This window comes from Xiphophorus hellerii, chromosome 2, assembly GCF_003331165.1.
Source record: "Xiphophorus hellerii strain 12219 chromosome 2, Xiphophorus_hellerii-4.1, whole genome shotgun sequence".
NCBI classification, from domain to species: Eukaryota; Metazoa; Chordata; class Actinopteri; order Cyprinodontiformes; family Poeciliidae; genus Xiphophorus; species Xiphophorus hellerii.
This window is the reverse complement of record NC_045673.1, coordinates 32833049-32855316: the sequence shown is the minus strand read 5'-3', so window position 1 is coordinate 32855316 and position 22268 is coordinate 32833049. Positions and strand designations below refer to the sequence as shown.

General features: G+C 43.2%; 1 protein-coding gene across 1 annotated transcript in view; it reads right to left on the bottom strand.

Annotated features, from left to right (window-relative positions):
- Positions 1-1241: 1241 nt before the first annotated feature.
- Positions 1242-22268, bottom strand: part of slc13a1 (solute carrier family 13 member 1) — a 37520-nt gene continuing 16493 nt past the window's right edge. Inside the window, exons 10-13 of the mRNA XM_032577280.1 lie at positions 14946-15044; positions 14708-14809; positions 3157-3248; positions 1242-2012 (exon numbers count right to left, since the gene is read on the bottom strand). Of these exons, the coding sequence (XP_032433171.1) occupies positions 1594-2012; positions 3157-3248; positions 14708-14809; positions 14946-15044 (712 nt within the window). The 3' untranslated portion in view covers positions 1242-1593. The remainder of the gene's footprint in view (positions 2013-3156; positions 3249-14707; positions 14810-14945; positions 15045-22268) is intronic.

The window sequence follows — 22268 nt, the reverse complement described above, 5'->3', positions numbered from 1 at the left end:
TTGGCTGACCTCTACGTTTCAACAACCCATAACATTTTTTAAAACATAATTTTTAAAATATATTTGCATGTTATATTACCAAGACTCATGGATATTTCCATTTCTTGATTTTCTCAAAAAATGTGGGTTGCATTATATGAAAATCTTTGAGATAAACCTGTGACACAAAATGCACCGAATTCAGAGAATGACCCAGCTGATGAATGTTATACAGTTAAAAATTTTACTACTTTTCCTAAAACTGCAGTAGAATTTTCATTTCAGTGGATGGTCACCCTGCCATCTGTTTGCCTTGCAGTTGGTGATATTTAACTTACGTCAGTAGCAGCGGTGTTCAGAGGTTAATGGTGTCAAGTAAGGTCTACTGGCTGTCTGCACCACCCGTCGCGTTGCTGGTAATACTGCTTTCTGTTGCTGTGTGATGGTAATACTTATACTTGTAGCTGAGCTTGAAGCTGCATCGCTTCGTGTCGCACCAAAAACGAAATAGGGATCTGCTCCCCTGCGAAGAGTGAACGGTAGATGCTCCACTTGGTTTGGTTTGATCACAGTCCAGGTCAGGTTTGTATATTTTCCTGCATACTTTACAAAGTACTTCTTTGTCATCTGGTCATCGAGCCAAAGTTGTGAAAACATTTATTTTCTCATGGTGAGGCGCAAAATAACTCACTAGTCTCAACATGTAAGGCGCTTCCAACACTATGCATGTGCACAGCAGATCCAATCGAGTCTATCAATATCAGCTCAGGTCCTGGAAGTAGTTAAATATTTTAATACAGATTATATATGGAGAGCCATTTCAGCCAAAAGTAAATAAATAAATAGGGAAAATAAATTAATGAGTAATTGGCATCTTTATTCTCATTTATATTTATTCATTTATACTTTTATTTATTCCCAGATTTATTTCTGCCTGGCCTTTTTTAATTTTCCCTATTTTCCCATTTTCATTTATCCTTTTTCAATTTTTCTTTTTCATTTATCCTTTCCTGTTTTTTCATTTTTCTTTTCCCTATTTTCCCATTTTTATTTATCATTTTCCTATTTTCATTTATCCATTTTAAATTTTCCGTTTTCATTAATTCTTTTTCAGTTTTCCTTTTTTCATTTATCCGTTTTCCCCAAAACTGGGAAAAAAGGTAAATAATTATATGCTAATGAGGAGCATATAATTATGCATTCATTTATGCTCCTAATGAGGAGCATATAATTATGCTCCTCATTAGCATGAGGAGCATGCTAATGTTAAGCTCAATACGTTGATCATGGAAGGTTTTGAGTTGATCTCGGCACTAGGTGACAAACTGAAAGCCGCCAGGAGGCTGAGACCAGCACGTCCTCTGATCATAAGGTCCAAAACATTTGTAACTTTACTAAGAAAAAAAAATCAACAAAACGTGATCAAATTAATAACCCAACAAAATTAATAATCTCAGTAATTATTGTTTCAACTAAGTTTTGCGCCATTCTGTGCGACTCAAAGACCGACTGACTAGCAGAGCAGGAGTTTAAATCGGCTAATCAACCACCACTGTGTTCAGGGGAGCGCTGATTAATAACCGCGAAATAAATATCAAGACTGAAAACCTTATATTATAACGGACTGAATGTTATGTTTTTAACGTAATCTCTGCTTGGCCTATAATGTATACTGTCGAAATGACAGATGGGCAAACTTTTTCGTCGTTTAAAAAAAAAACAATGGTCAAATAAGGAAAATATTCCATTAATGCAACCCCTGCTCAGAACACTCCTGAGCTCAGGTAAACAAACTACAGAACATTTAAAAAATTTTTGACTGAAGTCATTGATTAAATTTATGATTATGATGAGTATTAGTGAATTGTGTCTGCTGACGTATGATCGGCATATATTGTGGTGAATTTGAGGCATTTCACTCGAAAAGGTAAACACAACCTTTGCTCCTTCGGCAAGTGCAAATCCTCCACCAACCAGCAGGGCAACCTTCCATGGCATCAAGGCTTGAAATTCGTCCCAGGAGATCATGGCCTCTGTATCAGCAGAGAAAAATGTAGTTATATTTTTATGTAATATGCACAAATAGTTAACGGTTCAAAACATGTAGATATTACCATCAAGAATGTCATTTATTTGCTTATTAATACTCTTCAGTTTGATTTAATTTCTTTTTACAACCTGTGTTTTAAACACATAGGTTTGGAAGTCCCATCTATATAATTACCACATTTAAATGGTGGAAGGCTTTGTATCCCTGTGATCATGTGGATTATAGTGTGGGATTGTTTTTCAGGAGCTGGACTTGGCCCCTTAGTTCCAGCAAAAGGAACTCTGAATGCTTCAACATACCAAGGCATTTTGAACAATCCCATGCTTCCAAACTTGTGAGAACAGTTTGAATCTGTCCCTTCCCTCTTAAAACATGACTGTGCACCAGTGCACAAAGCAAGGTCCATAAAGACATGGATAGCAGAGCCTGGTGTGGATGAACTTGACTGGTCTGTACAGAATCCTGACCTCAACCCAATAGAACACCTTTGGCATGAATTAGAGTGGAGACTGAGAGCCTTCTCATTCAACTTCAGTATGCGACTTCATAAGTGCGCTTCTGGAAGAATGGTCAAAAATCCCCATAAACACTCTCCTAAACGTAGACTGCCTTTTTTAAAGGGTTGAAAGAGTGGATCGACATCATATTGAACCCTATGGGTAAGAAATGGGATGTCACTTAAGCTTATATGTGAGTCAAGGCAGGTGAGCGAATATTTTTAGCAATATAGTAGTATATTGCCAAATATAAGAAGTATATCTATTGGCTACAACCTAACAGTTTGTTATATAATGCACCATATTTGTCTAGTTTAAACAATGTTCTGGCATGCAGGAAAGTCAGAATATGGATTGTAAAGTTTTGTATTAAACTCAGCACAACTAGTTTGAGATTAATTAACACCTATGCTCTGTTAATTTTGGCTACTTTTTATTTTATCCTTGGTAGATTTCCACAGAGGTACATCAGTTTGTACTTCACAGAAGCAGCTTGACTTTTCTTTTGGAAGATCATTTAAGTAGAATTTCCACCCATGACTAAGTCAGCTATTTAAATATGTTCCAAAAAGATTATTATATTTGTACAGCCTCTTGATTACATTTTCAATAATATTACCATATTATTACCATATTTCTTGTCAGGTCCATGGGCAGGGACGATAAAAAACAAGAAACCCAGCAGCAGGGCCACAGTAGCATCTGTGATGTAGCCTGAGTGACTATCAAAGAGAAGAAGAAAGAAATTAATGTTGGTGTAGATTCTCATTCATCCAGGACATTATAACATTATAAGTGTTTGAGTAGAAGGGCACTAAACTTTTTTTGTTTCTAGAAGACATTTGCCTATTGCCTCTTCAGTTCTGAGCATGATTGGAAAAACAGATTAAAAAGTTGTAATCAGAATAGTCACACTGAGGGTCTTTAAAGTCATGTAGTATATAGAGGGCAACGAGAAGTGACCAAGATCTCTTGATCAGCCCTTATCAGCAATTGTACAGTCCCACGAAAATCAAATCCATTTCAAATTCTGGTTGCCCTTTATGAGGGTATCACACTTTTAAAGTAGCGCCACCAGCCAAATTTGTCCTAACCTCTCACACTTCACATGCACCAATATGAAAGCGGAAGCATAAAAGCAGCTTTTTTTAATTACACATTTTTCAAAACAGAATCACAACAAATGCCAATGAAGCACCTTTGTTTTTCTCTAATTTTCCCAGTTTCACCTTTGTCTTCTTTGCAGTTTCAGATTCAATGACTCGAGGAATAAAGGATTTTTATTGTCATACTATTTCGCAATTGCTTGCTTGTGGTATAAAATTCAAACTCAAGTCCCAGACCAAGAATTCAAATGGATAAGTAATGGCGTACACTATACTACATATGTGTGTAAATAAATAAATTAATTTAAAAAGTAAGATGTAGCTGAATTAAGTGCAGTTTGAGTTCAGCAATTTGACAGCTGAAGGTTAGAAACTGTTTCTGGTGGTCTTGCTTTGGATGCTCCTCAGCGTCCTGCCTGAAGGGAGCAGCAGGAACTGTCTGTGCGCAGGATGGGTGGAATCCTTCATGATGTTGCACGCCCTCCTCCTGAATTATGATATGTAGAGGAAAGTCTGCTCCCCCCAGTCCTCTGTGCGTCCTTAACCACTCGCTGCAGAGCATTCCTCTCACTGGAAGGCTTTGCGGTGATGCATCTGCAGAGAACACTTTCCATCACACAGCGACAGAAGCTCCTCAGTTCGAAGTCCAGCTCTCTGCAGCTTCCTGAGGAAGCAGAAATGCTGGTGGGCCTTCCCAACCAGATGGGAGGTGTTGGTACTCCAGGTGAGGTTACTAGATATATGGACACAGGTACCTGTAGCTGGAGACCACCTCCACAGCTGCTCCTCTGATGTACAGGGGATGAAGGAGGATCCTTGTCCCTTCTGAAATCCACCTCCATCTCCTTGGTCTTCTTCACATTAATGCAGAGGTTATTGTCTCTGCACCAGGTGTTCCACCTCCTCTCTGTAATTGGACTCATCACTGTTCGTGATGCATCGCACTATTGCAGTGTTGTCAGCAAACTTCACTATATGAAAGCTGGATTGTCTTGCCGAGCAGTCATATATCAGCAGAGTGAAGAGGAGGGCTCTCAGCATGCAGCCTTGCAGCAAGCCTGTCCTGAGGTTGAGGGAGGAGGAGACAGTGTTATGGATCCTTACAGTCTGAGGTTTGTTGGTCAGGAAGTCCAGAATCCAGTTCCCCAGTGTGGGATTTAGTCCAAGAGAGGAGAGCTTCTGCATCCGGGTCAGTGTGATGATGGTGTTGAAGAGTGCATCTGACAGTGAAGGGTCCCTTGGGCATTGTGCATCCCTGATGTTGTAGATTGTGATGCACTTGAATTCTTTTCACATGTGCCGGGGGGTCATTGGTGGTGAAGAGACCTTGAGCTTTCTGGGCGTATGTGACTTTGGCCCTCGCGATGCCAGCAGTCAGTTCTTTCCTTTCTTCTCGGAGTGCTGATGCCTCACCTGTCCTTATCACCGCATCCCCAGCTTTTCAGCAGAACTCTCACCTCATCTCCCACCCCTGCATCTGACTGTGACTTGTATATCACAGTCAGATCTGGTAAAATGTTACTGTCTTGGTGGTGGTAACTTCATCAGTATACTTGGAGATGAAGCCCAGAAGCAAAGAGGTGTACTTCAGGTCCATCTCTCCCTCATAAGTATCCACCGCTCTGAAAACCTGCCAGTCTGTGCACTGAAAACAGTCCTGAGCACAGAGGTTGCATCCCTGGGCCACACAGTGACTGTCTTCTGCGTTGGCTTTATCTGTCTCACCAGCAGACGATATGCTGGCATCACCAGGATAAAAATGTGGTTGGAGAGGCCAAGATGGTGGAAAGGAAGAGCTCTGTATGCACTGTAAATGTTGGTGTACACACAGACCAGAATGTTGTCTCCCCATGTTGGAAAGTCCATGTCACCAAGATGGCGGCGCGTGAACAACGCAAGGCTCAGAGTCTCTCCAGAATCTGCTCTTTAGTGGTTTTTTATCTATTCATGACTGGACTTTTTTTTCAGGATTGCACAGCGTTGCTGCACTACAGCAGACACGAACTTCTGGACCTTTGGAGCTACAATTTTGACTCTATGATCACCGATCTCCGACTCATCCCAGAGATCTCCAGAACACCGGAGGCTGCTCACTTCTTCCGCCGGGTGGAAGTGTACGCAGGCCGCGATGAGAACATAAACAAAGGCGGGGTAAGCGTGGAGGGGTGCGAGCTAGGCTAAAGCTAACACCACACCGGCTCCCTTTACCCAGCATTTTCCTCACCAATGTCCGTTCTCTGGCTAATAAAATGGACGAGTTACGACTATCCATCACGAGTGACAGACGGATTATGGACTCAAATGTCATGTTTTTCACCGAAACATGGCTAAACAACAGCTGCCCGGACAATGCTATCCAGCTAAGTGGACGCCACACACACCGAGCCGACAGGACAGCAGATGACTCCGGCAAGACCAGAGGCGGAGGTTTGTGCATTTATATTAACAAAGCTTGGTGCACAGACTCTGCTACTACCGAGAGTCACTGCTCACAGAATGTGGAGTTTTTAATGGTCAAATGCAGACCTTATTACCTCCCAAGGGAATTCACTTTGATCATCCTCACTGCCGTGTACACCCCCCTGGATGCTAATGCCAAGCTAGCCATGAAAGAACTCTATGTGGCTATTAGCAAACACCAAACCAAATACCCCGAGGCTGCTTTTATTGTTGCGGGTGATTTCAATCACTCCAACTTGAAGACAGTTCTTCCCAGATTCCACCAACATGTCTCCTGCCACACCAGAGGAGACAAGACCCTGGACCATGTCTACTCCAATCTGGCTGGAGCCTACAATGTGACACCCCTCCCCAACATCGGACAATCAGACCATCTCTCCCTGTTTCTCACACCTCGGTACTTACCACTCATCCAACGTGTGAAACCTACCGTGAGGACAGTAAAGGTGTGGCCAGAGGGCTCAGACGCTGTGCTCCAGGACCAGTTCAGGAATACAGATTGGACTATTTTCCACCATACAGACTTGGATCAGTACGCCTCATCTGTACTGAACCATATTTCCACCACCATAGAACGTGTCACCACCTGCAAACGCATTACCATGTACCCCAACCAGAAACCCTGGATGAACCGAGACGTTCGTCTCCTGCTGAAGGCTCGCAACATCGCCTTCAGGTCAGGGGATGCACAGACTTACAGTGCAGCCAGGGCTGAGCTGAAGAAGGGAATCAAGAAGGCCAAACACCACTACAAAAAGAAGGTGGAGGATCATTTTTCTAACGCCAACCCCCGACGAATGTGGCAAGGCCTTCAGATTCTCACAGACTACAAGAACCCCAATACCATCCCCGCTTCTACTGATGTCTCCTTCCTCAACGAACTTAACAACTTCTATGCTCGTTTTGAGAGAGGGAATACCACAACTGCAACCAAAGCAGCTACCACCCCAGGCCAACAGCCACTGACTTTCCTCCCCACTGACGTAGGAGCGGCTCTGAGCAGGATTAAATTCCACAAGGCTGCGGGTCCTGATGGCATACCTGGACGTGTCCTCAGAACGTGCTCTGGGGAGCTGGCAGCAGTGCTGATGGACATCTTTAACCTGTCCCTGGCCCGCGTTGTGGTACCGACCTGCTTCAAGTCTACCTCCATCGTCCCAATCCCCAAGAATCCCAACCCAACCAGACTCAATGACTACCGCCCGGTAGCCCTTACCCCCATCATTACCAAGTGCTTGGAGCGGCTGGTCCTAGCACACCTCAGATCCTGTCTCCCCCCCACACTAGACCCCCACCAATTTGCATACAGGCAGAACAGGAGCACAGAGGATGCAGTCTCTATAGCGCTGCACTCTGTCCTTTCTCACTTGGACAGTAAGAACACTTACGCCAGACTGCTGTTCTTAGATTTTAGTTCAGCATTCAACACTGTCATCCCATCACAACTCATTACCAAACTCACAGACCTCGGCATCAGTCCACTCATGTGTAACTGGTTGCTCGACTTCCTGACCAGTCGACCTGAACATGTCCGGCTGGACAACCACTTCTCATCCACCATCATCATAAACACCGGAGTGCCACAAGGCTGTGTGATGACTCCCTTCCTCTACTCCCTATTCACCTACGACTGCAGACCTGTCCATGGCTCTAACGCCATTATCAAGTTCGCAGACGACACCACGGTGATCGGCCTCATCAGAGATAATGACGAGGCTGCTTACAGGGAGGAGGTAGACCGTCTGGCTGAGTGGTGCGACAAAAACAACCTGCAGCTGAACACCGAGAAGACCAAGGAGCTTATCGTGGACTTCGGGAGGAACGCTGAACCACATCCACCCATCCACATTAAGGGGACAGTGGTGGAGCGTGTGGACACCTTTAAGTTCCTGGGAGTCCACATCTCCGAGGACCTGACTTGGACGACCAGCTGCTCCAAACTCATTAAGAAGGCGCATCAGCGCCTCTTCTTCATGAGGACCCTGAGGAAGAACCACCTGTCCTCAGAGATCATCACGAACTTCTACCGCTGCACCATTGAGAGCATCCTCACCAACTGTATTACAACTTGGTACGGGAACTGCTCTGTCTCCGACCGGCAGGCGCTGCAGAGGGTGGTGAAAACTGCCCAGTATATCGCCGGGGCACCGCTCCCTGCCATCAAGGACATCTACAGGAAGCGGTGTTTGAAAAGGGCCGGGAAAATCACAAAGGACTCCACTCACCCAGCACACACACTCTTTTCCCTCCTGTCCTCTGGGAGGCGTTACAGAAGCCTACGGACCAGAACCACCAGGCACCGGAACAGCTTCTTCCCCACAGCTGTCACTCTTTTGAACGCCTCCTGACATAAAACATAAACTATAAGGACTGTACTCCCCTATCCTCTCATACAACAATAACACATGGACTATCCTCACACACACACACATCACGGACTGTTTTCTTCACACACACATACAACCTGTAAATTTTATCTGCCATTATTTATCTATAATCCATTCCCTAACATTCTTGTATAATCTGTATAATCTGTGCATATAGCTCCCATATTTATATTCATACACAATATCTATATCTCTTGCTATAACCCCTTATAGTCCATACATACATAGTCTTGTACATCTGTAAATAAATATTTATATCTCGTAGAGCACTTCTGGATAGATGCAAACTACATCTCGTTGCTTGTACTTGTGACAGTGCAATGACAATAAAGTTGAATTCTATTCTATTCTATTCTAAAGGTGACATGCTGGTAAAAACCGGGCAGAGTGTCCATTAGTTTTATGTGATTAAAGTCTCCCTGAACCACGTAAAATGCCTCCGGGTGCTTTATCTGCAGTGAGGTAATGGTGTCTGTGAAGTCAAATCAGAAAAAAAAAAAGACATGCGTTCACTGTGTTCCACACGGACCTAGAAGAGGGACGGACAAGGGGGAAAAAAGCGGAAGAGAAAGCCAAACAAAGAGAACTGGATTTTGAGGACTCTTTTGATCAGAGATCCTGGTCGATTTGTGCAGATCTGGACGAATCTGTAGACGGGCGGAGAGGCAGCCGGTAAGAAAGAAGCTGTATTATTGCGAGATCGGACTGCAAGGTCACTCACGTACCGCCAGCTGGCCTCCAGCTTTACCGGCCAATTAACACCTATTAACCGCAACGTCTAAACTGAAGCGGTGGAGAAGAAGTCTGGAGCTGATTGACTGATTTTAATGATCAAACTGATTGTTGAGTTGTTGTTGGGTGTTAAATTTAACTATTAATCAATTTAGCATTAGATTAAGAAGAATAACAACTTTGAAGCTATTTATATTTATAAAATAAATATTTATGACTAATATTGAAAGGTAGATATTTATATATTTATGTTGACGCTGCCATCTTTAAAGGGCTGGAAATGCTGGACCGTGACGAAGGAAAAACAACATAGCCTTCAGTTTCGTTTGGCCTGAGTGCAGTACTCACCAGAGCAACCTGTGGCCTTTTAGTAGCAGATTGCACCCACCTGTGTAAATCTCCGCCCACAACAGGAAGTCAACAAGAACATCAGATTCAACACCCCCACTTGTTCTTATGTTGACATAATACATTTACATTTCATTGCTTTACATTTACATACCAAAAATAAAACATACAAATTTGTCCATTCTCATTTTAGTTACAGGCTTTGTTAAAATATCAGCCACCATTTCTGTTGTTGGACAGTAAGAGAGAGTTATTTTTCCATCACTGAGTGCTGACCGAATAAAGTGATATCGAATGTCAATGTGTTTTAATTTTTGACGATAGATCGGACTTTTAGAAAGAGCAATTGCACCTTGATTGTCCTCAAAAACGGTCACAGGCGAATATTCACATCCAAAGTCCATTCCATTCATTAGATTCACAAGATAAATACTTTACTGTGCAGCAGCAGCCAAAGCAATATATTCAGCTTCACATGTAGATAAAGAAACTGTGGATTGCTATTTAGATTTCCAGGAAATAATGGGTCCAGTTTCAGATAGACTAAAACAGTAACCAGTCTTACTTCGTCTGTCCTTCTGGTCTCCTGCCCAGTCTGCATCACAGTATGCCACAAGTTTAAGATTTAGATCATTTTTCTTGAAGCATAATTCCTGATTTAGTGTACATTTCAGGTACCTCAATACATGCTTTGCTGCAACCCAATGTTGTTCTTTTGGTTCACACAAATATTGTGACAACTTACTGACAATAAAACTCAAGTCTGGCCTAGTGCTCATTATTACATAGATCAAACTCCCCACTACTTCACGATACTTTTTATGATCAGCAGGTTGACCTTCACTGTCAAACTTCATTTTATTTTCACATAGGGTTGACCTTGGTTTGTAGTTAGCCATGTCAAACCTCTCCAAGATTTTTATGATGCATCTTTTCTGGTTCATTTTTACTTGACAATGATTCTGTGTAAAATCAATTCCTAGAAAATGTTTAAGTTTTCCAAGATCTTTAATTTTAAACTTAGCAGCCAACATTTTCTTCACGCTTTTGAGTATTTGATCATTACTAGCTGCAATAATAAGGTCATCAACTCAAATAATCAAGATCACTCTCTCATGTTCATTTTCTTTACTGTAAACACAATAGTCAGCAGGGTTCTGCACAAAGTTATTTTCAATAAGGAAATCATGTAACATTTTATTCCAATTTCGTCCTGACTGTTTCAGACCATAAAGTGACTTATTAAGTTTACAGACTAATTTTTCTCCTGTCTCTGTTACCACCTCAAATCCTTCAGGTTGTTCTAAAAATATTTCACAATCGATAGGGGCATGTAAATATGCTGTTTTGACATCCATTTGGTGCAATTCCAAATCATATTGAGCAGCAAGCTGCATTAGAACACGCACAGATGTCATATCAGCAGTCAGGGAAAAAGTCTCATTATAATCAATACAGCAACCTGACTATAGCCTTTTGCTACATATGTAGCCTTATAAAGTGTCTCAACAGGATTTTCTTTAATAGTGAATACCCATCTGCCCCCCACTGCTTGCTTACCCTCAGGTAATGAAGTTAGGCTGTAAGTATTATTCTCCATCAAAGAATCCATTTCATCCTTCATAGCTTTAGCCCATAGTTCTGATTGTGGTGAGCTCATAGCTTCTTCCACTGTCTTAGGCACATCACATGCGATCCTATAACAATAGTCAATGTTCATGTGTGCTTGATCATCCTCACATTTCATTTCATAATCCTGATCTGTGTAATACTTAGGAGGTCTCCTTTCTCTCTTAGGATAACGTGCACCAAGATTACATTCACTTTGACCCAAGTTCCCATCTATGTCACAAGTCTCAGTTTTAACCTCCTGTGAGATAATTGTTCTCAAATCTGGTTTTGATTGCTCACTTTCAACTTTCTTCTTGAGTAATATATTCCCATTTATGTCATCATCAGTCTGAGTGTCACATTCATTGGTACTTTTTGTTAAAAACTTTACCAGCCTATTCCTAAGTACTCTACCTGTATCTGGATAAAAGACAAGATATGCAGGACTATTTTTGTCATAACCAACAAAAATTCTCTTTTTACAACATGGATCCAACTTTTTCTTGTCATATTTATATGCGTAACATTCAGATCCTAAAGTTCTCATTTTTGAAAGGTCAGGTCTCTTTCCAGTTAACATGTAATATGGAGTCTGCTCAACACGTCTGTTGTAACATCTATTACGAATAATAGCAGCCGTCTGAACTGCGTATGTCCATAAATCTTTAGGCAGATTACTCTCAATTAACATGAATCTTGCCATTTCAAAGACAGTTAGTTCTCCATGTTCTCTCAGTTGTCCCATTCTGATGGGGAGAATAAGGAGCTGAAGTTTCATGTCTAATGGCATTTTGACTAAGCAATGATTGGTACTCTCTAGATATAAATTCAGTTCCATTATCGGATCTTATACATTTGACCTTCCCATAAGGTGCCACATCTGCAATAAACTTTTCTGTCCCTTTAACAGTATCACTCTTAACTTTCAGAAAATAGGTAAAAATAGCACTTGAATAATCATCTGTAAAAGCTAAGGTATATCTTGGCAGCTGGTTCTATTGGTCCAGCCAGATCTGCATGTACAAGATCTAGTGCACCTTTAGCTTTTTCATCCGGATCTCTACTCCTGGTCTGAGCAAATTTACCTTTTATGCATACTTCACATTTCAGATCAGGTTTTTCAGTTTTACCTCTAATTTTCATTCCATCTGCAATACCCTCCAACTTTGACACATCATCATAGTTACAGTGACCTAAAATTTCATGCCACGTTTGTATGTCATAGCAGGCATTACATTTTTCAACCTCATCTGTAAGAGTACTTAAATAAAACAGTCTATCATAAACATCAATATCAAAAGTCGTACCATTTTTATGGATGAGTCGGTTCTGTCCATCTTTGAAGATGACTGTCGCTCCTTGGGCAGTTGCAGCTTTAACCGAAAAGATGTCCTGAGAAAATGACGGCACGTATAAAGTGTCCGTTAACATCATCTCCACAATTCAGCCGTTGCTGTCTCTCAAACGAACTCTGGCGGTGCCTTTCTTCAGTGCGATGCCACTGGCCCTCACATCGTCAGCCAACTCCAAAATATGGCTCTGAGACTTAAATGTCGAGTCGAAATCCGTGAATTTTGAAGCGTGGGTCACAATGTGCTTTGTTGCACCAGAGTCGACCATGAGGCCCTTTACCTTCGTGCCATAGATCTGGGCATCGTCGATCTGCTTCACCTTGAAAGCAAACGTATGGTCCTCCTCATCCATTGCTTGCTTGACCTTGTCTCGCCTTTTCCGCCGACAATTTACGTACTTATGTGTGGCGCTCTTGCAGAAACCACACCACTGTTTCGGCTCTCTGCGCTCGCCCGAGGTTGAAGGACAGTCCAGGGCTTTGTGCCCTCTCTGGCCGCAGTTGTAACAGCTGAGTTTAATACTCCAATTGTCTCTTCCTTTAACTTTCATCACGCTATCTTCAGCTGAGCCAGCAACACACAACTTCTCTGTGCTCTCATAGCTTCTCAGCTTCGTTTTAAATTGGGCAAAAGTTAACTCTTCCTCACTCTGTGTAACACAAACAGAGAATGGTTTGAAGTCATCAGGCAGGCCTTTTAAAATCATTGCCGTCAGCAGGCCATCACTTAAAACTTCTCCAGCATTACGCAGAATCTGCTGTAATTGCTGTAATTGCAGATTCTGCTCGGATAATATAGTCAGTGACGTTCTCACTGACACCTTTCTGAAGAGACGTCAGCTCCGTATACAGACTAATCACTCGTGGCTTACCCGAACCAGCATAGTGATCTCGGAGGATCTTTAAGGCTTTTCTGCCATCATCTGCAGCATCTCCATGACAAGGGAAAGACTCTTATCGTCCAAGACTTGAATTAATTCTGCATACGCCTATTTGTTTTTGGTGGCGTCTTCTTCCGCGTCATCGGGTTCGTCCTTCAATAATATGGTATTCTTCAGCTCAAGCAGACGTAAGTGGGCCAAAAACTTTGTTTCCCACAACTCATACTTCTTTTAATCTCCGTCAAAGCATAACCGGTTCCATCGGCTTCCAAACTCCTTTCTGGGCCCACAACCTGTTGACGCTGTCATCTTCAAAGGGCTGGAAATGCCGGACCGTGACGAAGGAAAAACAACATAGTCTTCAGTTTCTTTTGGCCTGAGTGCAGTGCTCACCAGAGCAACCTGTGGCCTTTTATTAGCTGATTGCACCCACCTGTGTAAATCTCCGCCCACAACAGGAAGTCAACAAGAACATCAACAATAAGATTCAACAATTTAAATAAATGAAAATATTATGTAATTGTAAATATTAATGTGAAATGTACTTTAAAGTTAGAGAACTTAAGTTTAGTTACTTGTTCATTTAACTTTAATTACTTTGTGGGTTTGATTCACAGTGGTTTGCTTAGTATTGTTTATATAGTTTGTCATCATTTGCTTTGTAGTTTGAGTGAAATTAATTTATGTAAACTTACATGCAGATTAGTAATTATTTATTTTTCTTCTTTTGGGTTTGTTTAAAGGTTTTTACCTGCTTCTGGACCAGTCATGAAATGTCCTGACACGCATTAAATAAATGGAGGATAAAATGAAGAAAACTGCTTGGTCCTTTGAGTAAAACCCTGTTGACAAAAGTCTGCATCGATTTATCCATCCCTTTTCAAGTGGGGAAGCTGTACAAATTAGAAAAGAACTTGACAGTGTCATACTGTTTCTTTGATGCTTTGTTACCATTAACACCTGGTGGGATGAATTCAAGAGTCAGATGGGATGCATACACATGTGCAGTGTGAGCAGCCAAGTCACATCCATGATTTGTGAGCTGTGACTTTTCAAACCTTGCACTGGTGCTGGACAGTTGGAGCTGAAGCTGAACACAGTGACTGAAATTACAGCATTTTCTCAGCTTTACTCCCAACAATGTTCACAAATGAAGATGCTTGGTTGAGAGGTGAGATGTGATCAAGAAACAAGTAGTTGCCTTTTACTTAACAAATCAAAGTGTGACTGAACTCCTGATTTAATATAGATGTGTAAAAATATATAAAACATATGAATTAAGATATGCAAATAAATGTGACTCACTGAGGGAAGAGAGAAGCCCAGCCAGGCATGAAACCTGGAGATCTGGTTAACCACAACACCACCATCAGCAGGAAAACCATGCCAGTGAAGATCTCCTGAGGCCTGGATAGATAAAATCAATTATAGCAGATAGATGAAATAATGTGTAACTAACTGCAAGAATTATTTATGCAGCATCCCTTAGTAATACAATTTTTTGATACTGAATTAGTCTATGAATGAGTGACCAAGTAATCACCTGATTGCTCCCAATGACTTGTATTCTTCCTCTATAACTTTTCTTGCTGCTTTCTCTTTCCCAGACTGCACTCCATCACACTGCCACAGGAACGTGAAGCTGTGGAGACAGTGTGTAGGTGTCTACTAGTAATAATAAAATGTAAGAAATAAGAGTGCTAGTTGAATCCCTAAAATGTACTTTAGGCTTAGAAAAAAAGCGAAGTTTTTCTTATTCAGCGTTATCTTTATCGTGTCATAGCTGCCCTGCAAATTTTTGATGTTCACAAAAATCAAAGAGAAACTAGAAGTCTTTCCCAAAATAATTGATGCAATTACAAAAAAGGCTATTAATATTTGCAACCGTGTATTGCTTGTTTATCACAGTCAGATCTTATTTCATCTGGCAACATACTGTATAGTTGTTTCCAATGAAATATTTATTATTACATTCTAAACCAGAGGTGGCAAACTCATTTTCATTTTGGGCAAATCAAGATCATGAATGCTCTTAGAGGGCTGGTTGTGCCAGAATGTAGTGATAAAACCTTGTTGGCAACCTGTTAAAATATCAATGAATTCTTGAAATTAAATAATATTATTGAACATATTTTCAGTCCCTCCAGGATTCTTTTTGTGATTTTTTTTAAACAATTAAGATCAGAGTGTTTGTGGTACTAATTCGGAAATATTTGCACATGTTTATGACGCAAAAGCGACTTTTTATTACCCGCTGTATAGATCCTATTAAGGTTAAGGTAGCTGTTTAGTACAAGTAAGAAAGTTTTGGACCAACTACGTATTAGTGCAAAAAGTGCAAGGACTTGTTGATTTTGCATGAATTTCCACAATAATTCTCAAGAAACTGGAGGGACTGATTAATATAATCTGGCAGTAAACAGATAAAAACTGCATTGATTTGATTGATAACGTAATATTTAAGCACACTTATTGTTAAGTCTGGAATCTAGAGGGCCAGATTTGGCTCACGGGTCTTGAGTTTGACACGTTCTAAACTGTGACTTTTCGGTAACACTTTATTTGAAGGGGTGTGCATAAGATTGATATGACACTGTCATAAACATGACATAACACCCGTCATGAACCTGAATAAGTCTTCATGAATATTTATGACTGTTGTCATTCGGTAAATATTGACACTTTTCATGCAAAGTTGACTTTATTCAAAATTTCTTTGTTATGACAACTTGATATTAACCTAGACCAAAATGTCATTATGACAAGTCATAATATTTGTTGATTATTAACATTTAAAATGTTATGTATCTTTGTGTTTTATTACATTACTATATACAGTACAGAGCAAAAGTTTGGACACACCTTCTAATTCAATGGGTTTTCTTTATTTTCATGACTATTTATAAGACAAGAAATCCCACTTATTAACCTGGCAGGGCACAGCTATGAAGTGAAAACCATTTCAGGTGACTACCTCTTGAAGCTCATCAAGAAAATGCAGAGTGTGTGCAAAGCAGTAATCACAGCAAAAGGTTGCTACTTTGAAGAAACTAGAATATAAGGGCTATTTTCAGTTGTTTTACACTTTTTTTGTTTAGTGCATATTTCCACATGTGTTATTCATAGTTTTGATGCCTTCAGTGTGAATCTACAATGTCAGTAGTCATGAAAATAAAGGAAACTCATTGAATTAAAAGGTGTGTCCAAACTTTTGGTATGTACTGTATGTAGAGGAATATAATTATATTAATAGTTAAAAATTATGTTGTTTGGTTGGTTTGCACTAAGATATGTTTTAGCCTAAAAGAAATGTACTGTGTCATATGGACTGGGTCAATCTGACCTAGAAGTCAGGAAGGAATTCAGATTTGGAGAGATGTGGAATAGCAATCACTAAAGAGAGGAAAGTTGTTAGTTTAAGCTGATGTGCAAGAAAGTTCTGGCAACAGTTCCTTCCCCTGCTCGCCAGCAAAGGAATTGGGCCGGAGCTCGAGACGTGGGAAGGAACCTCTGTTTGGACAGATAAGGAACAAACAATTTGACTAATCGTTCTTCTGATATGAAGCAGATGTTGAGGTCAAGACGTCTCTAATTATTCCAGAAGGCCAACTCCTAATTCTCGGACTATCCAATACACATCCAGTGTAAGACGGAGCCAGAAGTGCTACACAAATGGAGGAGAGCAACGCCATTGGTCGAGGCTTCCCAATATACACCAGTAGAGCTATGACTCTATAAAAAACTAATATCAGAAGTAGAAGTCAAGAGATTGTGGATTTCTGTAACGATGTGTACGTGATGTGTGGTTCAGCAGATGTGCATTAAACTCTCTTCCCGTTTGACTATGAGCAGAAGGAGTTCCGAGTCTTGTGTAATTCTTTATTTATATATTCCATGAGTTTAGCCACCTTTAGATTCTACTATAAGTCATTTGTGGTTTATTTTAGCGAGATCATTATAATTGTGTGTTATTAATATTTTCCCTTAAAAAATTAGGGGAAAATACTTTTTTTATTTAATTAAAAAATGAATTGTTAATATTGGACTAGTCAGCCAAAATTAAAGACTAGTCCAATGTAACTAGTCTATAAGATTGGACTAGTTGGATCATTAAGTGTCATTACACTGTCAAAAGGTTTAACAACACAGTATTAATATTTCCCCTACCTGAAATAAAGTGGAACAAGTAGGACCAATGATAAAGATTTCATTAAGTTTTATTACACTGTCAAATACTTTAATAACAGAGTCATTAATAATTCCTCTTTCATCAAGTAAAGTGGAACAAGTAGCATAAGTTATGAAGACGTCATTAGGTGTTATTACATTGTCAAATGCTGTAACAGTGTCATTAATGTTAACTCTTATCTCAAGTAAAGTGGAAGATATTGTACTATTTATAACTACCATCATAACAATTTTGTAAAAAAAATATATATATATTAAATTTTTTTTTTTAGGTGATTAATTGTAATTTTCTCCAAATGCAAAGTTGTTATTTGAAAGATACATCAGTAGTATTGTTCTTTAGGGGTTATCTGATGTCACAATATTTTTTTTACCTGCAAGAGTCGTCTACAGTAGAAGGAGAGACCGGGTCGGTTGGCATGCTTTTTTGTCTATCGGCCATGTTGGATTTAACAAAAATAATTTCTTGCATTTGCAGCTGATGGCCAGTAGATGACGGTGTATTTTATGATGCATTAGTGTCCACTTCAGTGGTCTGTGTGCATTTAGAACATAAAAATCCACAAGAAGCACAAGAAAATGGCTTTTAGCTGTCCACTGTAGTGACCACTATGTAGGCCTGTCACGATAACAAATTTTGCTGAGCGATTAATTGTCTCAAAAATAATTGCGATAAACGATACCCTCTCCTTGGGCTGCTACCTTATCGTGGTGGAGGGGTTTGAGTGCCCCAATGATCCTAGGAGCTATGCTGTCTGGGGCTTCATGCCCCTGATAGGGTCACCCAAGGCAGACAGGTCCTAGGTGAGGGACCAGACAAAGGGCAGCCCGAAGACCCCAATGATGAATGAAAACCTTGGACTTGGTGTTCCCTCGCCCGGACGCGGGTCACCGGGGCCCCACTCTGGAGCCAGGCCTGGAGGGGGGGCACGATGGCAAGCGCCTGGTGGCCGGGCTTTTACCCATGGAGCCCGGCCGGGCTCAGCCCGAAGAGGAAACATGGGCCCCCCCTCCCATGGGCCCACCACCCGTGAGAGGGGCCAAAGGGATCGGGTGCATTGTGTGATGGGTGGCGGCCAAGGGAGGGGACCCTGGCGGTCCGATCCTCGGTTGCAGAAGCTGGCTCTTGGGACGTGGAATGTCACCTCTCTGGTGGGGAAGGAGCCGGAGCTAGTGTGTGAGGTCGAGAGGTTCCGGCTAGAAATAGTCGGTCTCACCTCGACGCATGGCTCTGGTTCTGGAACCAGTCTCCTTGAGAGGGGCTGGACATACTTCCACTCTGGAGTTGCCCAGGGTGAGAGGCGTCGGGCAGGAGTGGGCATACTTGTTGCTCCCCATCTCGGCGCCTGTACGTTGGGGTTTACCCCGGTGAACGAGAGGGTAGCCTCCCTCCGCCTACGGGTGGGGGGACTGGTCCTGACTGTCGTTTGTAATTACGGGCCGAACGACAGTTCAGATTACCCACCCTTTTTGGAGTCCTTAGAGGGGGTACTGGAGAGTGCTCCTCCTGGGGACTCCCTTGTTCTGCTGGGGGACTTCAACGCTCACGTGGGCAATGACAGTGAGACCTGGAGGGGCGTGGTTGGAAGGAACGGTCCGCCCGATCTGAACTCGAGCGGTGTTCTGTTGTTGGACTTCTGTGCTCATCATGGATTGTCCATAACGAACATCATGTTCAAGCATAAGGGTGTCCATATGTGCACTTGGCACCAGGACACCCTAGGCCGCAGTTCGATGATCGACTTTGCCATCGTTTCATCGGATCTGCGGCCATATGTCTTGGACACTCGGGTGAAGAGAGGTGCGGAGCTGTCCACTGACCACTACCTGGTGGTGAGTTGGCTCCGGTGGTGGGGGAGGAAGTCGGTCAGACCTGGCAGGCCCAAACGTGTTGTGAGGGTCTGCTGGGAACATCTGGCGGAATCCCCTGTGAGACGGAGCTTTAACTCCCATCTCCGGCAAAACTTCGAACATGTCCCGGGGGAGGTGGGGGACATGGAGTCTGAGTGGACCATGTTCCGTGCCTCTATTGTCGAGGCGGCTGATCGGAGCTGTGGCCGCAAGGTTGTCGGTGAGTGTCGCGGCGGCAACCCTCGAACCCGTTGGTGGACACCTTCGGTGAGGGATGCCGTCAGGCTGAAGAAGGAGTCCTATCGGGCCTTTTTGGCCTGTGGGACTCCGGAAGCAGCTGATGGGTACCGGCGGGCGAAGCGACATGCGGCTCGGGTGGTTGCTGAGGCAAAAACTCGGGCATGGGAGGAGTTTGGAGAGGCCATGGAGAAAGACTTCCTTACGGCTTCGAGGCGATTCTGGTCCACCATCCGGTGTCTCAGGGGGGGGAAGCAGTGCAGCACCAACACTGTTTATAGTGGGGATGGTGTGCTGCTGACCTCTACTCGGGACGTTGTGGGCCGGTGGGCAGAGTACTTCGAAGACCTCCTCAATCCCACCAACATGCCTTCCATTGAGGAAGCTGAGCCTGGGGACTCTGGGTTGGGCTCTTCAATCTCTGGAGACGAGGTCGCCGAGGTGGTTAAAAAGCTCCTCGGTGGCAAGGCCCCAGGGGTGGATGAGATCCGCCCGGAGTTCCTTAAGGCTCTGGATGTTGTAGGGTTGTGTTGGCTGACACGACTGCAATATCGCATGGACATTGGGGGCAGTTCCCCTGGATTGGCAGACTGGGGTGGTGGTCCTCCCGTTCAAAAAGGGGGACCGGAGGGTGTGCTCCAATTATAGAGGGGTCACACTCTTAAGCCTCCCTGGCAAGGTCTATTCAGGGGTACTGGAGAGGAGGGTCCGTCGGATAGTCGAACCTCGGATTCAGGAAGAGCAGTGTGGTTTTCGTCCTGGTCGTGGAACACTGGACCAGCTCTACACCCTCGGCAGGGTCCTGGAGGGTGCATGGGAGTTCGCCCAACCAGTCTACATGTGTTTTGTGGACTTGGAGAAGGCGTTCGACCGTGTCCCTCGGGGAGCCCTGTTGGGGGTTCTCCGGGAGTATGGGGTACTGGGCCCTTTGATACGGGCTGTCAGGTCCCTGTATGACTGGTGTCAGAGTCTGGTCCGCATTGCCGGCAGTAAGTCGGGCTCGTTTCCGGTGAGAGTTGGACTCCGCCAGGGCTGCCCTTTGTCACCGATTCTGTTCATCACTTTCATGGACAGAATTTCTAGGCGCAGCCAAGGTGTTGAGGGGATCCAATTGGTGGCCTTAGGATCTCATCTCTGCTTTTTGCAGATGATGTGGTCCTTCTGGCTTCATCAGGTCGTGATCTGCAGCTCTCACTGGAGCGGTTCGCAGCCGAGTGTGAAGCGGCCGGGATGGGGATCAGTGCCTCCAAATCCGAGGCCATGGTCTTGAGCCGGAAAAGGGTAGAGTGCCTTCTCCAGGTCAGGGGGGGTGTCCTGCCCCAAGTGGAGGAGTTCAAGTATCTCGGGATCTTGTTCACGAATGGGGGAAGAAGGGAGCGGGAGGTGGACAGGCAGTTGGCGCAGTGTCTGCCGTCAAGCGGGCACTGTACCGGTCCGTCGTGGTGAAGAGAGAGCTGAGCCAAAAAGCAAAGCTCTCGATTTACCGGTCGATCTACATTCCCACCCTCATCTATGGTCATGAGCTTTGGGTTATGACCGAAAGAACGAGATTGCGGATACAAGCGGCCGAAATGGGTTTTCTCCGTAGGGTGGCTGGGCTCTCCCTTAGAGATAGGGTGAGAAGCTCAGTCATCCGGGAGGGACTCAGAGTAGAGCCGCTGCTCCTTCACATCAAGAGGAGCCAGTTGAGGTGGGTAGGGCATCTGGTCAGGATGCCTCCTGGACGCCTCCCTGGTGAGGTGTTCCGGGCACGTCCCACCGGGAGGAGGCCCCGGGGAAGACCCAGGACACGCTGGAGGGACTATGTCTCTCAGCTGGCCTGGGAACGCCTCGGGATTCCCTCGGAAGAGCTGGAAGAAGTGGCCGGGGAGAGGGAAGTCTGGGCCTCCCTTCTGAAGCTGCTACCCCCGCAACCCGACCCCGGATAAGCGGAAGAAGATGGATGGATGGATGGATGGATGGATGGATGGATAATATTGTTTGAAGACCTTTTTACACTGATTTAATGGAAATGACGTAATAATGCATGCGATTTCCTGCCAAAGATAGATGCACTTCATTTTCAAAAGAACACTAAACACTGGAACTGATAAACAAAATAAACAAAACAAAATAAAATGAATTCTCAGTCTCCATTAACAAAACATGTACTTGAATAAAAACTAAACAACATAAAGCCAAAGTGTAAATAAATACTGCATTCAACCAAAAGAGTGCAGATTATGAAGTCTGTATATTATGTTGCCCTTCAGTAATCATTAGCTTTAAATAGAGAAAATGGCTCTACACGAGCCATTTAGAAAATCACACTACACGATTTTTTGCCCCGATTTTCCCCTTAAGACAATCTTAGAACGTTGGTCGTTCTAAGATTGTCGCTTACGATTTCGTAACCGATCATCCTGTAGTGTGTGGTGTGTTATGGTAGATCGTCGTTGCCGCTCTGATCTAAATCAGGGGTTTTCCCGGACTGGGAATGTTAACGCAGCCTGTTGAATGTGACAGGCAGCCAATCAGAAAGCACGGATTCCTCTGAGGGGAAATTACGGAGGGGAATCCCAAACAGCTGACATGACGCAACCCGAAGTCC